At 44.5% G+C, this 23,958-nt stretch overlaps 1 protein-coding gene across 2 annotated transcripts in view; it reads left to right on the forward strand.

The window, feature by feature from the left end:
- Lerp (lysosomal enzyme receptor protein) overlaps positions 1 to 23,958 on the forward strand; it is a 74,956-nt gene that overhangs the window by 1,076 nt on the left and 49,922 nt on the right. For both annotated transcript variants that reach the window (XM_089570707.1, XM_089570708.1), the window contains exons 2-7: positions 14,178 to 14,469; positions 16,648 to 16,879; positions 18,333 to 18,544; positions 20,192 to 20,360; positions 21,938 to 22,121; positions 23,287 to 23,396. In XM_089570707.1, coding sequence (XP_089426833.1) covers positions 14,178 to 14,469; positions 16,648 to 16,879; positions 18,333 to 18,544; positions 20,192 to 20,360; positions 21,938 to 22,121; positions 23,287 to 23,396 — 1,199 coding nt within the window. The remainder of the gene's footprint in view (positions 1 to 14,177; positions 14,470 to 16,647; positions 16,880 to 18,332; positions 18,545 to 20,191; positions 20,361 to 21,937; positions 22,122 to 23,286; positions 23,397 to 23,958) is intronic.

A 23,958-nucleotide genomic window follows, 5' to 3' on the forward strand; every position in this document is an offset into this window, starting at 1 on the left:
TTTGTTTCCACGCTTTCATGTTGAAACGTCACGAAAGCGTCCTAATAGCGTTCTGAACATCTTTCCCGTTGGTAGTTTCTGTTTTGTGAGAATGTGAAACATGAATGGAAGAGTGAAAAATGAATTATTGTGCATGTAAACGCTTGCCGCATGTAAAGTTTCTAAATGTCTTAAGAGCTACAAAACACTCACGCGTGCATTCTGTCATGTGCAGCAAATCTGTCTCTTGTATGATCACTGAAATTTTCTGCTTTTTCGGTGCAAGGCAAACTTTTGTGGCGTGTCCAGCAGGTACTATTGCTGTGCAGGAAGAAATATGTTGCGGCTGTGAGGATTGTAAAATTATCTCTTTTAAGAGATGGGCAAAGCATGCATGCACAGGACCAGTGCTATTCGAGCAACTGGCCAGTGTCTACACTGTGAACTAAAGTAGCCAAGCATTTTACTCCTGGAGAAGATTAGATTAGATGTCGGGTTCGATCCCGGAATTTCGATGGAGGCGAAATTCTAGAGGCCTGTGTACTGTGCGAAGTCAGTGCACCTTAAAGAACCCCAGGTGGTTGAAATTTCCGGAGTCCTTCACTACGGCGTCTTTCATAGCCCGAGTCGCTTTGGACGTTAAACCCCATAAAGCAAAGCAAAGAAGATTAGATGGGGCTTTGCATGCTATAAGAGTAAACATTGCCTTAGTACTGGCTTTGCTCTGGAACACCAGTACTAAAAGAACAAGTTTCCGGAAGAGCACTGAGGAAGATACTCTGGGCATTACAAGCAGAGATATGCATGCTGGACCCATGATTGTACTATCAGCAACGAATGAAACGCGAACAAGAAAACTGAGGTGGCAACACAAAAACACCAACGTATTACCTCCTGTATTGGAAATACAAGCGCGGTTGAATAACACTTCTAAAGAAGAGTCTTCGTGCCTTCAAAATGAATATAGCAGGAGCTAGTATTCAGCTTCCCCTGGCTAAGAGCTGCTTATTTTGCAGTGCGTGGTTCAGTTGTCTTGTTCGCGTTTCATTTCTTGCTGATAGTACCTTGATATGGTGCTGACTTCTTTTTGAAATTTGAATTATTGAAGTCTATACCAGGCCTTCGACGTGGCAAAACTTTAGTTTCCTCTACCCAGCTGTTTGCCGGCACTAGGGTCTGTCACATTGCTGTATCGAGTCTATCTCAGCGCTGTCACTCTTTTATCGTGTATTGACAGAGAGAGCACGTGTGCGGCAGTGAAAATCGGCGGACCCTGCTCTTTACTATCTCGGGGGAAGGCTCTCGTGCTTGAGTCATGGGGCTTAATAACTTTCTCTGCTAACACAATGCAGGCTTATCTGTTGTTTTTAGCTGTTCTGTCTGCGCACTCTGCCGTGTTAATTGCTTGCCAACTTGCGAAGATGCAGGCTCCATAAGTTGCACCACAAAGCATTCGATAATCACCTCCTACATAGCTAGTGCATAATGGAAAGGTTGTATTCATTCCTTTGTCATTCACTGTATCATTCATAGTAATGTGACTATTATCAGAGGTTAAAAATTCTTGGCATAGGATTGCAGATGCAAACTCACAATTCTTATCTTTAATAAATGTCACTATCTTCTAGAATGGAGGAATGTTTTGCTTATAGGTGATGCAGTACATTGTTTTTTGTGAATAACATGTTCTATGCTTGCAGCTTTCCATTGATGAGTTTATGCAAGGCAATGTTATCTTTTATTGTTGCCGTTCACCTATTTCTTCCTTGCTGAGCGCACATGTGCGCACCGTTAACTGAACTTCATGGTGCACATGTAGTTCTCCTTGTGCATTGCAGTAAGTTCAAATAAATTTTGTTGAAACTAGGTTTTCGTGAAGGAACGGGCTTCCTCCTTCTGCCCTTGCTGTTTCTTTTTTTTCAAGCTGCCGATAGGTGGTCAGATTTCACTGATTGCTATAGATTCGCAATTTTCTCCTTGTTTGTTAATCCTGCATAACTCAAAGCTGCTGCCGCAGTGGCTCAGTGGTTATGGTGCTCAGCTGCTGACCCGAAAGATGCGGGTTCGATCCTGGCCGCGGCGGTTGAATTTCTTTGGAGGAGAAATTCTAGAGGCCCGTGTACTGTGCGATGTCAGTGCACGTTAAAGAACCTCAGGTAGTCGAAATTTCCGGAGCCCTCCTCTACGGCATCTCTCATAGCCTTAGTCGCTTTGGGATGTCAAACCCCATAAACCAAACCAAACCTAACTCGAAGCTGTCACTTTTTGCTAATTGCCAAGTAAGAATTTCTTCTTCTGAATAAATTGTAAAATTATATTCATTTAAAGTTATAAAGTTATATTATTGTGTTTGTTTTGGCGGTGGGATAAAGAAATAAACAATCAATTTCCACATCCGTGTCGCTGCTCTAGTTTTATTGCAGGCTTGATGAATGCATCCCACCCTGAGGCTGAGCTGTAAAACAATCTTTTTGTCTGGAATGCTTTCTGTCTGAAGCTAATATTGCCTCGGGTAGATGAAAGGTCCTTCTCTTGCTGAGCTTGCTTTATTTCCTTTTTTTTTTCCCCAACATCTGCTGGCATTGTCGTGCAGGTGATATATGAGAGGCGTTTGTCATGTGATTCGCTCTGCCCCATAGCTTGCTCACGCTGGCTCTTTGTGACTCAGTCTAGGTGTGGGAATGATTCACTTTTTTTTTGTGCTTTCATGTACCTTGTCTCTAATGCTACTGGCCTTTTTTTTTTGCTCCATATGTTCTTGTTTCAGGATTCTGTGTCACATGGTCACAGGCTAGATCTGGGGAAAAAGAGGACAGCTGTTCTGAATTCGCGGTAGTTGTATGTCAACAGCTGCTTTTGCACCACGCAGCCAAAACCTGGTTGCGATGGAGGGAATTTTGCTGCGCAGATTTTAAAGCGGAAGTGATATTTGGCCCCCCCCCCCCCCCCCCCCCCCCCTTCCCACAGCCCTCATCCCTTAATGGTTCCAGTCTTTAGCGAGATTTCACTGTATTCGAATATAAATTTGTTCAACATTTAATACTGTTTCAAAGAATTGCTACTTTGCTGCTTGTGAGGGATGCAAGTGTAGGTCACCATGATGTCCATTGCTTTGTGCAGGAGACTTCAAGTGCTTAATTTGGAGCTTATATGAGGGCTGCTTATGATCGTGTAGGTTTGGGGTGAGGAAGATATTCATTTTACTGAAATAAAGAGAGGTTCACTTTACTGAAAGAAGAAAAGAGATAGGCACACAAATTATGTGAACATATTCTGTACAATAAAATATGAGCTTATCCAAAGGGCTATTGACATTTTAAACGCGTTGCTTAATGCTGCCTTTTGAAATCAAAGCAAAAAGCACAAGAAATGTAACAAGCACAAAAGTACTTGTTGCTGGCCTAGTTGGTGTCCATCGGTGATTTGTCTGGACAGTGGAACAAAACATGAAACAGGTCAAAGTCCAAAAGGCGTTGTACACCCATTGTGCATGGCGAAAAAATTTTTGATGAAGGACGTTGGCTTGCCATGGAAGTGGATAGTGCTGTTGAAAGTGGTCTTTTTAAGTGCAGTGCTCGAGTTCAAAAAAAAGGGCTGTTGTGCATGAAACATAACTATTACAATGTATTGATGCAATAATTGTTTTCATGATTGATAAGACAGTGAACAGCACAATATTTGTTTATTCATTTCAATACCCTAATACACGTGTGCAAGAAATCACAGTAAATGCTTAAGGCCTTAAGTTTGTTCATGCCATTATTTTCGGAGTTGGTGCTACATGTCCACATTTAATGCCATTATCGAAAGTGAGGATGACTATAACGCTTGCAAGGCTGTCAGAAGTTTCATCTCATTGTAAACAGTGCTAATGAGCACAATATATCTGGAATGTTGTTCAAATGTAATGTAAAAATGATTTTCCAGAAAATACGGCTGTTCTTGCTTTACAAGTCTAAAATAGCCATAAATTCGCATGTTGGCACACAAGTCGAGAGTACCTGTCAAAAAGACTGGTTAAAACGGCGCTCTTCGCATCGAAAACGCAGCATATATTAGATGCTTCATCTGACAAAGTTACGAATTAACCGTTTGCTACTGGTTAAGAAGTTGTTACTCATGCTTTTCTGTGTGTGGAATGGGAACGAGAGTACGCATTGCTCGGGCGAATGAGTTGTGGTGAACTCAGTAGGTTGCGAATGACAGTAAGGCTAATGCCATTTAATTTAATGCGTGTGGCACCGCACGAATGCCATTAAAACGTAAGGCAGCAAGCACTTAATGGCATTAAATCTGGCCGTGTGGCACGGGTATAAGGGACCTTGCGGGTAATGCATTGGGGGGATTCATCAAAGAAAACTTATATACAACATAATATACAAAGGGCTGAAAACAGGAATAAGCAAGTTAGTCAGTTACACATGAATGAGAGAAATGGGAAAAATGGCTAGGAACAGGTACTTGAAGAATAACAAAAATTGCACATATAGCAAGATGGGCAATTAAAGTCAGAAAAGATAAAAATTATACCTTCAGAAGTTACAAAACATGGCATCTGACATTTCTCGGCACGCAAGTCGGAATATAAGTCATGTAGATAAGTCATGTAGCTAAGTTTGGCCGGCTTTGTCCTCAAAGCAGCACAGTGGTTGTGTACTATACTGAACTTTTTAGATATCCATAAAATCGAATCTCTCTCTCTCCTGCTTCATTTAAGGGGAGACTCAGGTCTTGAAATGATAAAAAAAAATGTGAAAATTTCAATTTTGCAAAAAAGGCATATTCGGATTAATACACTGTAAAGTTAGTGCCTAAGAAGTTTTAAGGTCTAGATTCGACCTCTAACTGCTAAGATATCTGTAAAGGGTGTTTTTTTTTAACCGTTTACAGATTTTTAAAAAGGTGTTGATAGTATCGTGAATGCCGTCTCAGAATATATATTCGGCTCGGCAGACATAAGATAAGGACATAGCGGTCAAATTTAATTAGCTGAATTTCATTAATTATCTTTGTAACTCTTCTTTTTACGCTGCATATTGCAATCGCATTATTGAAGACTGTAAAGATTCAAAGCTAATGCAGTTTGCAGCATGTCCCTAAGTGCAACAGATATTGAGATATTCGTGATTGAATTTTCAGCCTTTTCGGATCCGATTCGGGAACTGAACGCTCAGAGTGCGTCGGAAATCCCGCCCACGATACTGCATAAGAGAGTGACGAAATGATGACAACAACCGACGACACCAAGGCTAGCTGCGGCAGGCAGGCGCTCGAGAAAAGTGCATAGTCACTGCCTCCGTGAGTGGCACATGCTCTTTCGTCATTGGCATTGAACTGAGAGGCACGTTTCCTGCCATCAGCGGCTTCGAAAAAGCGGCACGGTGATAACGCGCAAGATTTCCCTTTCCGTTGTGGCTCGGACAAGAAAGGACCGATGGCTTATTGGCTTGCGATTTATTGATTTTGACCGGAATCTCCACTGGTCCGCTGCCGGCTGTCGATTCTGTTAACAGAACGAACAATTAAGGCTGCTGCAATACTATACATAACGAGCATTGGAATGGCAGGGCAGCTGCAAGCGCGATACTCGTAGATAGAGAAGGTGCAGATGATTGTCGCCTGTGTAAACACGATTGGCAACGCTCGCCTAGCTCGCGTCAAGACTACGCCTCCGAGAATCCTGGCCGCCAGGTTCCGTCACATACGATGTTCACTAAAATGCACCAACTGGTCCGGACCACAGGATCTGTGCTTCATTCAAGGAAAGTTCTGTGGACGAACGAGGCCCACTTTTGCCGTAATAGGGAAGTCAGTATACACAGCGCCCACTTCTGGTCTGATCAGAACCCGCACTGGCTCTGGGAACGCCACCACCAAGTCCAGTGGTCAGTGAATGTCTGGTGTGGCATTTACTCAAATCGAGTAGTGGCGCCGTACTTGCTGCAAGAAGGGATTGGGTCGACAGCAACTTCCCCGGTCAGTGGATAGGGCGCCGTGGAATCATGTTCTGGCCACCCGACCTAACTCTGTCTTTGGTGGTTACGTCAAGAACGAAGTCTACGCAACTGAACCCGAAGACATGGCAGACCTCGAAGAATCGTCAAGGCATGTGTGAATATACTCCCGCAGGTTGTGAAACGAGTGCTGCAGTCCATGAAGGAGAGATATTCATGGCATGCGTGGCGGTTGAAGGCAAGCACTTTGAGCATTACTGATGCATAAAACCTCGCCATCGAGATACGACGGGGCAACAGTCATCAGTTCACGTCTTTTGAAATTACTTTGGATGAAACATAATAAAGCACAAGCAAACAACTTGCACACCGTTCCTTTCTTGGCCGAGCCAGAGTGGAAAGGAAAATTTTTCGCGTTATCACTGTGCTGTTTTTTCGAATCCGCTGACAGCAGGAAACGTAAGTTCAGTGCCAATGATGAAAAAAGAGCGCGTGCTGTTCACGGAAGCAGTGACTATGCGCTCTTCATGAGCGCCTGCCTGCCGCAGTCGCAGCTATAGCCCTGGCGCCGTCAGTTGTCATCATTTCGTCAATCTCTTATGTAGTATCATGGGCGGGATTTCCGGCGCACTCTGAGCCTGAGCGTTGAGTTCCTGAATCGGATCCGAAAAGGCTGAAAACTCATCATGGGGGGGCACAGCGCGAACAAGACTAAGGACGAAGCAAGAAAACTACACAGACGAGCACTGAGGTTGAAGTTGAAACACGGAAAGGGGCCCTGTGCAATAGAAATACATTGAAGAAGGATGGATAGCTGGGCGAGTTTGTAATAATTCATCGTGGGGGGGTACAGCGCGAACAAGATGAAGGACGAAGCAAAAAGACTGCACAGATGAGCGCTGAGGTTGAAGTTGAAACACGGAAAGGTGCCCTGTGCAATAGAAATACATTGAAGAAGGATGGATAGCTGGGCAAGTTTGTAATAATTCATTGTGGTGGGGGGGGGGGTACAGCACGAAAATTCAGTCTCGATCTCAATACCTGTTGCACTTGGGGACATGCTGCATATTGTATTTGCTTTGAATCATTAGTCTCCAAAATTGCGATTGCGATATGCAGCGTAAAGTGAAGTTAAAAAAGTAATTAGCAAAATTTTGGACAATTAATTAACTTTGACCATTATTTCCGTTTGTCCGCCGAGCCGAATATACATTCCGTGAAGGCGGCATCAGCGCCTTCTTTTTAAAAATCCGTAAACGGTTAAAAAAACAAAACACGCTGTGTATATTTCGCGCCTACGAAGCCCGGAAATAGTGATTCCATAGTGAAATGCGGCTGGACTTCGCGCCTGTCGCTTCCCGCTACCCCATCCCCGATGGCTGCCATCTTGGTTTTGTTTGAAAACTAGGCCTCTTCCCCACTACCTGGTATTGCTCACTACTGTGAAATGTTTTGAAATGCCCGCTCCGCATTCGGCTGTTTTGTAGCAAGAGCTACATTACGCGCAAGTCTCGCCGTTTCGCCGTGGCACCAGTTTTGGCGTGGCCGCACCGTGACGTTGAGCTGTTACCTAGCAACCGCCGCAGCTGGCGGCCGCCGCTCGCCGCGCCATCTGGCGTGACGTCACAGGAGGAGCCGGTGCCGCGGCGTGCCGGCGAAACCGAGCTGCAACAACTGTGCGCATGCACCATAGGAGGAAGAGGGTTGGTGCAGCTGCATATGTACCGGGTGTTTCAACAAAAGTGAACCAGAATTTTTAAGAACAGGCTTTTTCAGCTATCAAGATAGCAACGTCAACGTTGTAATCCTAGTGTTGGTGAGCATCAGAAAACAAGTGAATTATATTAGGTAGTACGCTGGTTAACTAATTTTGGATAGTTTTTTTTAACTATTAGAGTTAAGTGATTGATTGTAATAGATCTGCAGACCGCCACTAGTAGTATCCATATCAGTTTTTAGAATTCCGGAAATGTGCCTTCCCTTGGCGCTGCGGCTGAACAAATTCCGGCGATCGCGCACCCTTTCGAAAAGCGCGCGTTGCCATTGCGCCGCAAAGCGACGCCAATCACTGACGCAAGGATCGTGTGCTCACTCTGCTGTGTTGTCTGAAGAGCGAGCAGCGGCGCCCGCTGCTGCTCTGACTCAGCTGAAGTCTGCCGGGTTATCGCGAGTGGCTTCACGTGCTTCATTCAATGAGCACTGAGTGGGTTGTTCCAGGCCAGCACAAGAACAAAACGTGCAGCGTAACTGTCTGTGGGAAACTGGTTGAGCTAAGAGGGTCCACTTAAAGCCCCTCAAACTTGGGCTTTAGGTCCACTGTCCAGTTTTTAAATTGGTTGCACGCAGGTCTCGGCCTGACAAGGTGGAGTTTAGTGTGCATTCCGAAATGGCATCGTCCAGTTAACTAAAGCTGTCATTTCAAGAGAAGACGGACATGGTAGTTACCTACATAAGTGCAGGAAGAAACAGGTGCTTAGCCGCTCAGCTTTATGTTGTCCAGCACTCCGGCTGCCATATTCCTGGAGAATCGTCCTTCGAGCGTGTTTTTCGCAACTTTCTCTCCATAGGATCAGTAATGCGGAAACGGCAGTGCCAAGTATGGGCTGGCAAAGACAAAAAAAAAATCGACATATTAGCTTTGGTAAGAGCAAAGCCGGAGGCGAGCATTAGAGAGATAGCTTAATGCGCTTAATGGAGGATTTTGAGAAATCATCGTATGCATCCTTTTCATGTAAGTTTGCACCAGGAGTTAACCAACATGGAATTCCAGCGATGTGAACAGTTCTGCAATTGGGCACTAATTCAAAGAAAAACAGACCCTGACTTCTTGAAGAAAGTAATATGGACAGACAAGGCACAGTTCTGCCGGAACTCCGTTGTAAACGTGCACAATGTGCACTACTGGTCGGACGTCAATCCTCATTGGCTACAACAGCATAAACATCAAGTAAGGTGGTCGCTGAATGCGTGGTGTGGCATCTTTGGCAGCAAAATATTGGGACCATACTTTTTTGAAGGGCCACTGACTAGAAAATTTTACACAGAGAAAATTTTAAAGGGAGTAGTAGAGGATACTTTTCTTGGCCTTCCACTCAGCGTGGTGAAAGAAGTCTGGTTTTAATATGACGGGGTTAGCACATGCATCATCACATACCGTACCCTACTTAAATGAAAAATTTCCGCAGCAGTGGATTGGACGGAATGGCCCCATTCTCTGGCCGCCAAGGTCTCCAGATTTCAGCCCCCTAGATTTTTTCCTTTGGGGTTATGTGAAGAATGAAATATACGCGACTGAACCGGAGAGCCCTGAAGACCTCAAGCCGAAGATCATTGCTGCACGCGCTGAAATACAACCGCAGATGATAACCAGGGTGCTCGATTCTATGCGGCATCGCCTAATGATGTGTATTGGTATGGAGGGACAGCACTTAGAACACTTTATGCAGCACGTATCTTTCTTATGAGAGCGAAGTTGGTCTTTTTTCAGGCCAATGAAAGGTAAACTACATGTTAAGTCACAATTTTAAGTGCTGTATTCTTTGTTAGTCTTAATTGCAAAAAAAAAAAATTGTTTTATTAAATGTGCTAGTGTGCCTTTCTTAATAAACACAGTATAAAAAAACTCATTTCACTCCAAATTGGCAGCAGTAAAATCACAATGAAGGTTAGACCACCTCATAATATACTTATGGTGCTTGGCTTGCTAATTCTCTGTAATGGTATGGCACATAATGTGTTGCATGCACTCGAGGTAATAGAACAGACAGCGCTCAGCCTCTATGTGGCATTTGCAGCCAACTTTCTTGCTTTGTGACGCGCATAATGGCATGGCACTTGGAAGCACAAGTAAAATTTAGGCGCACAATCTGCCCAGTGCCGCATGTGGAATGTCGTAGTAATGTTTATTCCTTGTTTAGGTCAACTACTACATTTTATTCTTTCTCCTTTCTTTTTGATGACAAGTTAAGTCATATTTTGTAACGTAATTAAATGTCGCCGCCACGTTTATAAGGGAAAATGGGGGACAAAAGTAACTTAGCAGTGCACTGGTCTGGAGAACAGGAGTGCATCGACATGTGGCGCCCGCACGTAGCGCGGCACAGTTCGGAACTAAGAGGTGGGGTCAGTTACCGTTGTTCCCGGTAGTGCACATTGAAATCCCCTTTCACAAACTTTTAAATGGGCTCGACTAAAACCGCATACTGTGCCAGTAATTTCTGCGAATGGTGTGGTACCAAAGGCGTCAAATGAGCAGTGAAATGCAGCTTAAAACGTTCATGTCACTCGCACACCTTCAAGCCGATACCATCTGCAGAGGACTACATAAAGAGCTATGAAGAAGTCACATAAGTGGAAGAGGTGAATTGTTGATGTTTTCTCACTCAAGTTTAGCATATGAGAGAAGCCAACAGCCACAGAAACCAAGGGGCACAGGAGATTTTTAATTTGTTATTTATTTATTTTGTGGTGTTGATCAATGTGGTTGTTTTTTCTTCTGCTTTTCTAATCAATTAGCTTTAAGCGATAACATACTCTGTAATATTCTAAATTGATCAACACCACAAAATAAATAAATAAAAAATTAAAAATCTCCTGTGCCCCTTGGTTTCTGTGGCTGTTGGCTTCTCTCATATGTATGTATAACGAGCCCCTCATTCCCCTTTCCAAGTTTAGCATGTTATGCAAGCTATGGCATGCACAAGGGATTTACGCACAACACACACTTAACTGCTGAACATGATTACTCCACCAGCACTTGTGGGTTTCTACGTGGACACAGGCCACCACCCACCGCGGGTTCGAGCTTCGCGCGAGCCAAGGGCCCCGATCAGCTGTCACCACACACACCCTAGGACACCGTTGCAGCGCACTCAACCTCCGCTGGGAGGAGAGCGATTCGCCGCAAAGAAATAGGCCTCCAAGTTCACAAAGGAGACGTTTATTCACGTCGTCCTTCAGCAGTACACACACACTCAATCGTCACCCCGTCCCGGGGGCGCGCGAGGAGCAAGGCTCCGCTGCGCGCACGAAGCGACTCGAGCAATGCGCGCCGCTAGCACGCCGCTGCGGGAGAATGTCCCCGCGGCAGTGCTGTGATCTCTCTCTCGTGTCGACCGTTGGGCCGGTTGCGAGAGAGAGTGGGCAATAAACGCAAGGTACGCCTGTCGGAGGTCGCTGGACCCCGCTGGACAGGCTCGAGCCGCTGCAGGTCAAAGGACACGTGCGGGCGAGCTCGAGTAAGCACTGGTCCGAACGGCAAAGGCCGGCACGGACAAAACAGTAACGTACGCACCTTACGCTGTCTCGGAGGGATCTCTCTCTCTGGGCCCCGCTCGGACGGTCGCGCAGTGCGCGGCCACCAAAGCGGGTCCCGGAATTCCCGCCAAAAGGCGCCAATGGCAAAGGCCATTGGGGAGCCGGGGCGGAGCTGTGGCCAAATGACAGTGATTAGTCACCTAGCCGCCTCTCCACCGCCTGAGGCGGGAGCAAGGGAAAGAGGAGAAACAACGCGGTAGGCCGGCACAGCCGCGCAAAGGCGACGGCGGAAAGCCAGATTCCCACACACTACAAAAACATCTGGGAAACAGCGCATGAAATAGAATACTGTTGTTTATTTAAGTTTCTTCTTTCAACATTACATCAGCACTTATAGCAGCACTTTATCATTGTTTACTTTAAATTTTATAGATATGTTTATGATAAACTAGAACTTTTTGTAATTCTTTAATGGCGTAATGTTTTATTTTTATCATGTTATGTTAACGAACTCACAAGCAGTTAGGTTAGATTATTTGCATGCCATATGACATGTCAGGATGCTTTCATGCCTGGCTGTAAAAAAATGGCTGAAACGCACTGCACAATAGCGCTTTTGGCCTCACCTGGTATTTTTGTTCGAAACCAACGACCTCCCTTTCAAAAGAAACTTGAGCAATGTGTTGCTGAAAATTGATGATAGCAATCAGAAACTCATCAAGCGAAAGGTGTTCGCTACACTACAGGCACATGTGACGGCGCATTTTGTGGGGACGCCTTCGCCCCCTGCGTTCGCTTTCCCGCAACGCACTAGTTCCCTGTGGGTAGCTCCCCCGCAAAGCACTCCTTTAACTAACAGGGGAGGGCGCTCGCGTCGCAGCGACACCAGCGCCACGGATGGCGTTTTGCTGCGCGCGCGTGAGGGATAGCTGGCTATCTTCTCCCTGGGATCGGAAAGCGAGCGGATGTTTCGCTCGCAGCTTCGCTCTTTGTCGGCGGGTGACCTCGTGTGGAAACATGTTCCCCTCAGCTCGTCCCGTCCGGTCTCGGAGCTTCCCTTTGCCCTAGCGTGGGCGAATGTTCGCTCATAGCCGTGCTGGTGAGTCGGACATCCTCGATTCCTCAGTGTATTTTGTTGCTAGCTGGCGTTATTGTTGTTATAGCAATAAATGCTTTGTTTGTGTCAGCCAGTGTGTTGTTCCTTTGTTCCCGCAGAGCAAGGCCCGCCGTGGTCGGCGTGCGCTCGGTAGCGTACGCGACCACGGGGTGTTGTCCGCGCGGTTTTGAACTGGCTCAGCCGCGGTTAAACGGGGAGAACGGATTTATCTCCCCTATTTAAAACCCCATAACTTATACCTAGGTTCTTCTGCACCGAGCCGGCTTATCACCCACGCAGGGACACCGCTTACTTTTTGACGCTGGCACTCGCTGCGTGTTGAACGAAGCGCTGTAGCCGGTCGCGATATGCCTGCTCAATTGCCGCGCGTGACCAACGTCAGCCGAGTCACGAAACGACAGTCTGAGTCATAAATGTCACAGGCGCTCTTTGCCTGCTCAGTTTCTGTTTGGAGGTGCGGAGACATGCGAAATTCAGCTCCATGCTGTCGGCGCTATTATTTTTTATAGTCGTATTGAACAATGCCATTAGGGTATACGGAGGCCGCTCTTCAACTCTGCGTATGCAATGGGCCGCCGAAATTAAATGGTTTAAAAGATAATTTCAGCATTTTTCTTATTTAGTTTAAAAATTGAGGCTTTTTCCGATATTATGGTGGCCGCCAACGTCCTCAGCACAACTATGGCAAAAGAAGCATCCTAGCTGTAGTCAGTTTGTTCCCAAAATTTTGGTTCACTTTTGCTGAAACACCCAGTATGTAGAAGGCAGCTCGGTGGAGCCATCGGTAGATATGGATAGTGAGTCGGAGAGACTGAAAGAAGCCAGGCTTCGTCATCGGAATGAAACTAAGAGAAGGCAGCGAGCCGAGGAGACGAAGGAAGAACGAGCCGTATGCCTCGAGAAGCGTCATAAGGACGACACAGCCAGGCGAGTGGCACGTACGGACTCAGATGTAGTGCTTCGTCGTCTAGTTGGTCGTCTCGGGTCAAAGCCAAGGCTCTACGACGCAACGAAGGCAAGAGACAGCGGCGAGCTGAGGAGACAGAGGAAGAGCTTGCTCAGCGTCTCGAAAAGAGATGGAAGAGCAACATGGCTAGGAAAGTGCGCTAAGCTAAACGACAAGGTCCAGTCAAGTTTAACCGTACTCTCGCTGCATATATCCTGGCCTAGCTGAGCTAAGCCACTGCCATTTTTTAGACCTCTACAATGACCTCCAAACTGCTGCCGCTCACACTTCAAATGTGATTTTCTCAGCTTCATGTTTTTTTGCCAACATCACTAGCCTTAAGGAAGTTTTTTTTATTATGTTTTTGTAGTTCAATTTCAATTAATCTTATACCGTTAAATTCAGAAAGAACTGAACTTTGGAGCTATGCTGTTTTTGTTTGGCAGGATCAAACGTTTCAAATTTTTCGCGGTGTACAGTGGCCGCAACTGGCAAAGGGCAGGGTTAATTGGAGAAACATGGGAGAGGCCTTTGCCCTGCACTGAGCATAGTAAGGATGATGATGATATGATGATATCGGCCCGAGTGGTCCCGCATGACCCTGTGTACTCTGCTATGAGCTGTGGCGCGCCACACTGGCGATTTTCATTTGTGCACCTAACTTATTGTAGCACCATGCACCCGGATGGTCCAAATTAAACTGGAAGCCTCCACTATTACATCCATCATTGCCCATTTGTTGCTTTGGGATGTTAAACCCCACAATTTGCTTTTCTTCGCTCAGTCATAAGGAGTCTTAACATCCTTTTTTCGCATACGCTTTGTACAAAAGAAAAGAATAATGTTAATGATAGAGCCAACAGTTCTTTGCAAGATGCCCATGTGTTGACAAAATGTGTGCTCTTGTGTTTTGTTCATTCTGCAGGCACACATGGCAGGTGGCCCTGCCCCGAGAAGCGGACACCCGCTCGGACTTTATGTTCCTGTCTCTGTGTGAACCGCTCAGCTTTCCGGCCGACTCTCCAGCCGCCCCATGCAATGGCAAGTCCATCTGTCGGGTGACAGATGGCAAGGCAGAAGTGCTTGCGGACCTCAGTGCGAATGCCTCCAATGTGGAGATGACCGATTCCTGGATGTTTTTGAAGGGGAACAGGTGTGGGGAAGGCCATCCTCAGGACTTCAAAATGTCAATCAGGCTGAGCTGTGCAAGTCACCTCGTAAGTGCCTTCTTTGTCCTCTGCAGCATTGGCGTGCCTACGAGGGGCACTTTCAGGCAGGCTTCCAAGGGGGGAACTTGGCACGACCGAAGCAAAGCATGTAAATTTAATTGTGTTGTGTTGCTTCTGTAGTGTAACCCTTCACTAAAAGAGGTGCAATCACCCTCGCTTTAAGAGTCCTTTAGGTATCATGTAAAAAGTGAGTGTGGATCACATGGCCGCTTTAACAGAGTGCATATGGTATGAAAACGCTAGACAGAAAAAAAAAAAAAATAGGTAAGGTGGTAATGAAGAAGCGTAGCTTGTTGTGCCAGTTGATGCATGGTATGTAGAAAACCAGCGAAAAGGACGCATTCACAAGGAGAAGTACACAGGACAGATTCAAAAAGATATTAAATTTGTCTCTCAGAGAATTCATGGCAGCTAGCCCTTTTACTACCTTGCTGTTAATTAAGAGGGGGAGAAGTCTAGCTTTACGTTAGAATGCTGTTGTTAAATCGTGCGACTGTTATTCTTCTGGAAAATTTACTCTGGCGAACTGTCAAATTCTGATCTTTTTAATAATGAAGGGAGGCATTGCATATTGTGATTGTATACTTACGAGCTCTGAAGACAAGTTGTCCCTGGTGAATGGACTGCTAGCCTGTACTATTCCTGTAATCTTGAGACGAGATTTGCAGCGCCTAAAAAATAATTTATTAAGGCAAAAGCCTTTAATGCCTCATCGTTATAAGCAGGAGCTGTCGACAGAAATGTCACGTTTTTCAATTGGTCGAAATGGTCGTGACGTCACAGTGGGCGAATTTCAAACGGGCCCAATTGTACTTTGGCTACCAACCATGCAACCAATTAAAGGGATCATACAGTGATGCTCCAAGCAAGTTTGACTGAGTTTAGTTAATTGCTTACTTAACCAATTAGTCTAATTAACCTTTCTAGTCAGACCAGATAAATAAACAAAATCGAGTAAGAAATTGGCTGAGCTTGAGAATCAACCCCGGTCTCCGGAGTTCTGTCATGCCAGCTGGATGGTATGGAGTGAACAAAGGTGGCTGTCTTCGGTCACTCCCATCTTCCTCCCTCCCTGTTAGGGTGAGGTTTAGGTGTCCACCAAGATATGAGAGACAGATACATTTCCTTTCCTTAAAAACCAATTTACTGAGGAGCAAGGTGTATTTGTCTGTGTTTCTGATTGGTCCAAATTGTGGTGAGGTGCAGAGAATTTTGATGGGTGTCCATGGAGATATGTGAGACAGTTACTGCCCAACTTCCTTTCCTCAAATACAATTTTCAACTAGTGTCTACTGAGATATGTGAGACAGTTAATGCTATTTCCTTTCCTCAAATACAATTTTCATTTTCTTCACTATGGCCCCTCTTTCTTCTTTCACTCACACTTCCTCCCTTCCTGTATGGTGTGCTCAGGTGTCCACTGAGATGACAGAGAATTACAGCCCCATTTCCTTTCCTCAAAAAGCGGTGTGTTCAAAGGGCAAGGCATCATCAGGCTGAACTGGTGGTGGTGTTCCTTGGACTCCCTGAAAGGGGAAGCTTAAAGCTTAAGCGTCATTAATTGGCAGTTAATTAATGCGCCAACAAAATTTGCAGTGAACAATCGCGTAGCAGAATGGAGCACTCAGGCTTTCGCCTTTCACCACTTTAGCCGCTAAAGTTCCTCGTAATTTTTTTGATCAGCACATAGGGCAGTGGCCTTCATTTATGATGTGAACTCTTCAGTGATGCTTTTGTAGCCGCATCGTGCTACCATCATTTCTCATTCAGCTCTGGAGTGGGGGGAAAAGTTGTCAACAAGCGCAGTACGAGCTGCATTGTTAGCAAGGACTTGCACTTGGCTCATAGTGCAACTCAAACGACGAGGATAAGAAAACAGGATATGCGCTGACTGTTGAATGATTATTGACTTTACTTACCTTATGAACACACCTTTCATTTTTTTTTCCCTCTATCTTTTCTTTCTAGTCTTGCGATTATCTCTTTGAGTGAAGCAGGAATGTTGACTGTCCATCTTGGATTGGTCAGCTCTTCTGTAGATTTAAAAGGCCTTCACAGTCTCTTTTGTGAAACCTTTGAGTGACTGGATCACCGTAGAGTTCATTTTTATGGAAATTTATCAAATGCTTCATTAAACTTTACCTACTTCCACCTTTTTTTTTGTAGGGGTCTCCGGAGTACTTTATAGACAGGAAGTGCCAGATGTTCCTCATGTGGAGAACATCTGCAGTGTGCCCCAAGGAACCAACTCGCACTGAAGTTCCATGCAGTGCCTACTCCACAAATGGATCACGCCATGATCTCACGGGTCTTGTTAAAACCACAGGAGGGTACACAGTTGAAACAACGGACCCATCAACAAGACTGGTCATTAATGTTTGTTCTGACATGCAGCCAGGTGAGGCTTCATAGATATCTTTTGTCTTCCAGGACTTCCTTTTGAAAGGCAGAGGGAAAGGTTGTCGGAGGAGGCATTTTGTTTATGAGCAGTCACATAACTGTCTCTGTGCTATGTTTAGTGGAAAGGGGAATCGGGAACAGACAGGCTCTGGGAAGAGGATGGTAGGAAAATAAGGTGAAAGGAAAGTCAGGGAAAGAAAGATTAAGATGGTCACAATATTCACAACAGACATTCATCGTTAAGTTTGAAAAAACTATGCATTTTGAATGTGTGAGAATGATTCGTGCAGCTTGTCCCTGCTGTGAGGGGTGAAGGAAGGAATGTAACTTCCTTTTCTGGATTGCGTGCATATCTGTTCATATTTATTTTATCTTCTGACAATAGATGAATCAAAATTGATTAAAGCTTTGTAGGGAAAAGTGATGACATGAAAAACGCTATTGTCCAGAAGTTAACAGCTTGCGTTTGTTTTCTCTGTTTGCTTTCTCTGTTTGCGAACCATGTTTGAGCGTGATAAAATAGAAATGTGAATTGATTCATTTATCTTATCACTTTGGTGCTTTAGCACCTATGCTGTGGACTATTTTTTTTTTTTCATTGTTATTAAAGGGGCTGTTGTGTGATAGCTGAAGTGCCAGACATTAATTTCTCACTTGTCTTCATTCTCTAGTGTTACCACCCCTTCCAACTCGATAGGCCTAGTCCATTGGACATTTTGGCTTTGTCAAAGCAGGGGTGCTTCTATTTCCCTCAACTCGTCTGTGTCACTTATCTAGTCATCAGCGTTCTCTTCTCAACTCAATAAAGCAGGCATATTGGTTTGAACGTAACTTCGGCAGTAAACTTATTGATTATCTATGTTTGGCATGCATCCACAATGAAAAAGGGCAAGCTGAGGTTCTCACATTGTTTTTCATGTTTGCAACTGGAAAGTGCTTGTAAATTGCTTTTAGTTACCATATATTGCCATATATAAGTCGAAATTTTGCTTCCTAAAATGTCCATCTGAAATTGGGGGTACCTATTTATGCTGGACATATTTATATGGACTTATTTGCTGGAGGAAGGGGGGAAGGTATTGGGGCGGGGGGAGAGGGGGGGGGGAAAGGATGCATTCAAGGTAGCTTTGACCGAGATAGGCTTATATTAGGAATCAACTTTTTTTTTGGTCTGCGAGGGCTGCTATTTTGGGGGGGTTGACTTATAATAGGAATACACAGCAGTATATGGTAGGCAGAACAAGAAGCCCATAACTAGCTTAAGTTCGGGCAAATTACCATACACTGGATGCAGTATTTGTTTTTAAAGCTCTCCTTTAGTTTTAATGTCGTCGTTGAAGCTGCTTCACATCATAACGCAGTCGTCATTGTTGTTACTGAACCATGGTAATGGGTACGCAAGGGTGATTCCACTGACCCTCTTGGCCTTTGCTTGCATGTACGGCAATCAGCCTACGGCATTGCGTATCCTCCACGAAGTGGTGCCTGCACTCTGAATGACAAGAACGAGTGCCAGTCTGTGGGTCAGCTCGCGTCCGGCCTGCTTGCAAATGACACTGGCCTCTACTTGGAGTATGCAGCTGTCCCCGAGTCGCAACCAAGACCCGGCTGCACAGAGCCTCCCAGGACTGTTATCCAGTTCCGATGTCCAGGTCGTGCAAGGGTCAGTGGTACTTTGTTTTGAACTGAGAATCGGGGGAGTGTGTCACGTGAGGCAGGCGCTGTGCTTGTTAATAACTTGTTGCCTGTCATAGCTCGTGTTCTCAAAGTAGTCGCGGCTTGGAACTTTTATGCTGGCATTGTCATTGTGTTATCGTGATGTCTGTGTACTGTAAAGCTGCAACACAGAAGCAAAGAAATGACGCAAGGGCAGCACAGTTCACTGGCCTCTCAGAAATGTAGAGGTAGATGAAGCTCTGTCATTTTGGAGAACAAATTGCACTGTTAAACAGTAAGCATAGCTGGCAGGTGACCCTGTGCTGGAGTGAGCTTGTCACTTCAAACTTTTCTGGCTAGTCAACTATGTCGGAATCACTGTGATTGGTGGGGATAAATTTAGATGTACAGTTGAATCTCATTATAACGAAGTTGAAGGGACCCTGCGAATACTTCGCTATAGCTGTAGCTTCGTTGTAGCCAGTATTGACGAAGCTTCTGAGGGAAATCTTCATTCCTTCGTTATATCTTTTTAGTTCTTTTTTGTTATTTCGTTATAAACAATTTCGTTATATTGAGGTTCGACTGTATTTCTTGCCTGCAGTTCGCTGATCATTGCTTCACTCATGGAAAGAACTGTGAAAGCACCAAAAACTTCACAAAAACTACTTCAGACTGTAAACAAAGATAATGTTGGTACATCAGAAATCCGGAAGAAACCAAAAAAACCGTGCATCACGTGGTTCAAGTGATGACCGAATGGTGGAAGCCAGGTCATTATTTTTCTTCGTGATGCTTCGTCATTGTTTCACATTTGCAACGGCTTCATACGATTACAAATGTTTTCAGTCTTTTCATGTAATGAAAGTACCTCATTAAAAAATACTGGCTTTAGTTTGACATCTGTGCTGCAGACAACGCTTGGTGAGAAAGTGATGGCTCTGGACCGACCTGCACTGCCTTGTGTCAGAAATAGTGAAGCATTGTATCGAAACGTACAACAGTTTAATGATCCCACTGGCTCACTGCGATCCTGGGTCCCCTTAAAACCGAATTTCAGTGAAGTATGCAGTCATCTTTCATTACTTTTTTTTTAAATTAAAATTTCGTTCTCTAACTACGACGTAGTCACCAGCCAAGTAACTGCAAGTTGGTAGCTGTCGCCATTTCAGAGACAACAGAAAAAGGGTAGGTGCTTTTTAATGGCACTTCAGGAAAGCATGCCTTAAAATTCTGTCTTTATATAGGCTATTCATAGAGTAAACCAGTACATGAGCCCGGCATGGAATTTAAAAACCTTGCCAAATTGTAAAATTGCCAGGTTCCTTTGTTCACTCGTGGGTGGTGAAAGCTTTGAGGATCTAGGAAATCTGAGGTGGCCTTTAGAGCAAGTAGTCATTTCTAACAAGCACTTTATTTTAGCTGTCTTTAGTTTTGCTGTTTTTTTGTTCATTTGTTCCACAACTTTTTCTTTGCTACCTGTTATTGAGACATGCCTGATGAGTACTCATTGGCCACTTTTCTTTTGGCATACAGTGTAGGTTTTTCTTAAATATTGTACCTTGTGATTACATGTTCCAATCCTAAAGTTTTCTTCTCATGTCTTTTGTTGAGCTCAGTAAATTGTGTAATTTTTTTTTCCTTTTTCCTGCAGAGTCGAGCTCCACGGCTTATTTCGGATGTGAACTGCCACTACTACGTTGAATGGGAGACGCAGTATGCGTGTTCGTTGGACCTCCTTCAAGCAAGTCCTGAATCCTGCAAGTTTACAAGCGAAGTTCACGGCGTTGACGTTGATCTCACTCCTCTGCAGCTAGAAAATGGTTTGCTTCATTTTTTGTGGCTATTACTTTTTGCCTTATATCCTGGCCGGCCTGCAGTGACCAAACCTTGGCTTTTACTTACTTGATTCACAGTATTTCAATGTTCTGGTAATGCCAGTCTTGTAATCGGAATGTGTCAGTGCTCAAAATCAGCTGCTTTGTGAGGCAGAGCCCAGCTGATAGAAAATGTACGGAAAAGTGTTACGATGGCGTAGCTGGCAGGCGCTGTTGCAGCCAAGACTGGATGACTGCAGCTAATGGCCTTCATTTGTGGTTGCGGTTATGCATTCTTGAACTTTTGTAATCCGAGAGAATTGTGCAGGCATTATGGTGTAAGAACATTCTTTCTGAGTGCGTCTTACACTTGAGCAGAGGCACGGTGACATTGCAAATGCAGGATGGACTGAGTCAACAAACACATGGTGTGTACATGCATGTGCACATTGCATGCGCTTATGTAGGGAGGGCCTGTAGAGGAGAGGAGAGGGTAGGAGAAGGGAGGGTAGGAGAAGGGAGGGTAGGAGAAGGGAGGGGAGGTGAGGGGAGGGGAGGTGAGGGGAGGGGTAGGTAGTGTCATGGGTGTACATGCCATGTAATGCAATTGTGTTGTCATCCAGCATTGGCCTTCATTGTCATGTGTATAAAGTACTAACTCAGAAGTCAATTGTATGGCTTCTGTGTTTTGATTTAGGTGTTTATAGTGTGTTTTTCTTGTATATATTTGTTTGCTTTTGTATGTGTCATTAGTTAAAATGGAATATGGGAATTCCAGGAGACCGAAAGTTGCTCTGGCTGCATATAAATATTGATAGTGTTAATAAGTTACCTAATATGGCTTCACTTAGTGTCAAATTTTTAATTTTTTTTTTGTGCCTGTATGTTTTTGCAACTAATCTAGCTTCGGAGTTGTTGGCATTGTTTATAGTCAGTTTTTAAGTTTTCATTTACATTGCAGTCTGAGTGTAAATTGCCCACAGGTGCTCTTTTAACTTTGTCTGGTAGCTCAGTGGTTATGCTGCATGGCTGCTAACCTGAAGGATACGGGTTCGATCCCGGCCGCAGCGGTCGCATTTCGATGGAGCTGAAAATATAGAGGCCATGTACTGTGTGTTGTCAGTGCATGTTAACGAACCCCAGGTGGCCTAATTTCTGGAGCCCTTCACTGCGGCGTCCTTCATAGCCTGAGTCTCTTTGGGACGTTAAACCCCATAAACCTTATCTTTATGTCTGTCTTTGCCGCATTTGCGCCTTGTTGTCTATTACATGACTGCTTCACAAAGGACGCAATTGGCCTAAGCCAAAGCCCTACTCAATAGTTGTGCTGTTTTTAAGGTTTGCAAAGTGCAAGTTCCTCCGTCAGACAAGTTACCTGACATCTGCCCTGAGTGTGGGATGTTACTTTATGCATTAGTTGATGTCACTTACAGTGCAGGCTCGGGCTGTTAGTGTCTTTAGATAATGCTACCCGCCAAGTCTTATAGTATTTGTCTGAAAATGCCTTTTGTGTTGTCGGTGGCGTGCGCAATTATTGTTCCTTTTGCGAGACTTGAGCATTGCCTGCTGACGTTGCTTTCCAGGTTACCACACAACGGAAATGACTATCAATGGCACCAAGGCCATCTTCTATTACAATATATGTGGTAAAAGCCTTGGCATCAGCCCGGCCAAATGTGGGAGCAAGAGGTCTTCCAAGTCTGCCATATGCGCCGAGATCGGCGGGCAGGCACTTTCTCTGGGGCATGAGGAAGAGCAGACGCTGCAGTGAGTTTGCTGACCACTTACTGAGAGTTGCTACAAAGTAGGAGCACATTCTACTTCTGGAGGTAGCCTTCTAAATTGTCATCTGCCTTCTTTTCACCTAGATGTGGCAGTTTTTACCATCAGACTTTAAAAAGCTGTCACACTGCTTCCCTATATCTGTGCCGCATGTGCACAAGAAATGACAGTAAATGCCTAATGCCTTAAGTTTGTTAATGCAATTATTTTTGGAGTTGGTGCTACATGTTCGTATTTAATGTCATTATAGTACAAAAGTCGCGGTGACGATCAAGCTTGCAAGCGAATCAAAAATTGTGCCTGATTATAAACAACGCTAATGTGCACAGAATCTCAGCAGTGTTGTTCAGATTTAATATAAAAATTATTGTGCAGAAAATGCTGCTGTTTTTGGTTGACAAGCTGAAGAAGTAGCCATAAACTCGCATGCCAGCTCAAAAGCCAAGAGTATCTGTCAGAATTGTCAGTAAAAATGGTGCCATTTGCATTGAAAGTGTAGTAGAGGTGCCTCATCTGACTGCGTTGCGAGTGAACCCTTGCTTCTTGATAGGAAGTTATTGACGAAGTTGCATGCTTTTCTGTGTGTTGAATGGGGGCGACAGTACACGTATTCGTGGCAGAACAAGCTGTGACAAACTTGGTAAGTTGTGAATGGAAGTAAAGCTAATGCCGTTACATTTATGCATGGGGCATTGCACAAATTTCATTTAAACTTAAGCATTAAATTCATTCGTTTGGCACAGGTATTAGGCACGTTTAAGATCATGTTAGATAAGGACATTGTTCTTGTTTGCAGAATGTGTTGAGAGTAACATATGGCTAATCGCTTGAACATTTCAGCATAAACTCGAAGGAGACTGCATAGATTGATCAGGACATTTAGCTCAACTTCAAACATACTTGGGAATAGTGGTGGGCCAAATTTTTTTTCACTCTATCTGTTATAACTTACCACATTAGCCTGGTGATGCCCCTGAAATTGCTCCTCAGTTTCATATTTGGTGACATGGGCGCTTGTATATTTGCCAAATGTCATGTTATACTTGCCTTGCACTTTGGTATGTCATAGATGTTTTTACTCTGTGCAATATTCGGTCAGGAACACTTGGTGTGTTTTTCTCCTCATATTTAATTTTTTTGCTGCTTGCAGGCTTGTTGATGACGTCGTTACAATGCGGTTCACGGACGGCAGTGAATGTTCTTCTTCATCTGGGTCTCCGTGGTCAAGCAACATTCATTTTGTGTGCAGCAAAGAACGAGGTAATTCATTCACGTCATGTAATGAGTTATGCATGTTTTGCTTTTTTATATGATGGCATTAGAGGCCTCGTAGTTGTGTATATTACTTTACAAAAATTATGTGAAAACTTTTTTTTTCGGCTGCGGCGGCTGAATTTCGATGAAAGCGAAATTCTAGAGGTCTGTGTACTGTGGGATGTCAGTGCACGTTAAAAAACCTCAGGTAGTCGAAATTTCCGAAGCCCTTCACTACGGCGTCCCTCATAGCCTGAGTCGCTTTGGGACGTTAGACCCCAAAAAACCAAACCTTTTTGTACTTTTCAATTTATCAATGCCATCCTCTTACCTGAGCAATTTTAAATGGTGGTGCATTTGTTTTGGTCTGTCATTGACCATCGGGGTGCGATTGCCACCTTTTGTAGGCAAACATGCTTCAACTCACTGAAGCTAGGCCGTGCTTAGCCATTGGCCTTGTTTAGCCTACTAGGATTTGGTATTTTGGCGCTACCTGTCACCTGAATCCTCGTAATACTTGCAGCATCCTTCTTGCTTACAATCTGCGTCAAATTTTGTAATTCTCTCT

The sequence above is a fragment of the Amblyomma mixtum genome, chromosome 2 (genome assembly GCF_055824585.1).
Source record: "Amblyomma mixtum isolate Tamu chromosome 2, ASM5582458v1, whole genome shotgun sequence".
NCBI lineage: Eukaryota > Metazoa > Arthropoda > Arachnida > Ixodida > Ixodidae > Amblyomma > Amblyomma mixtum.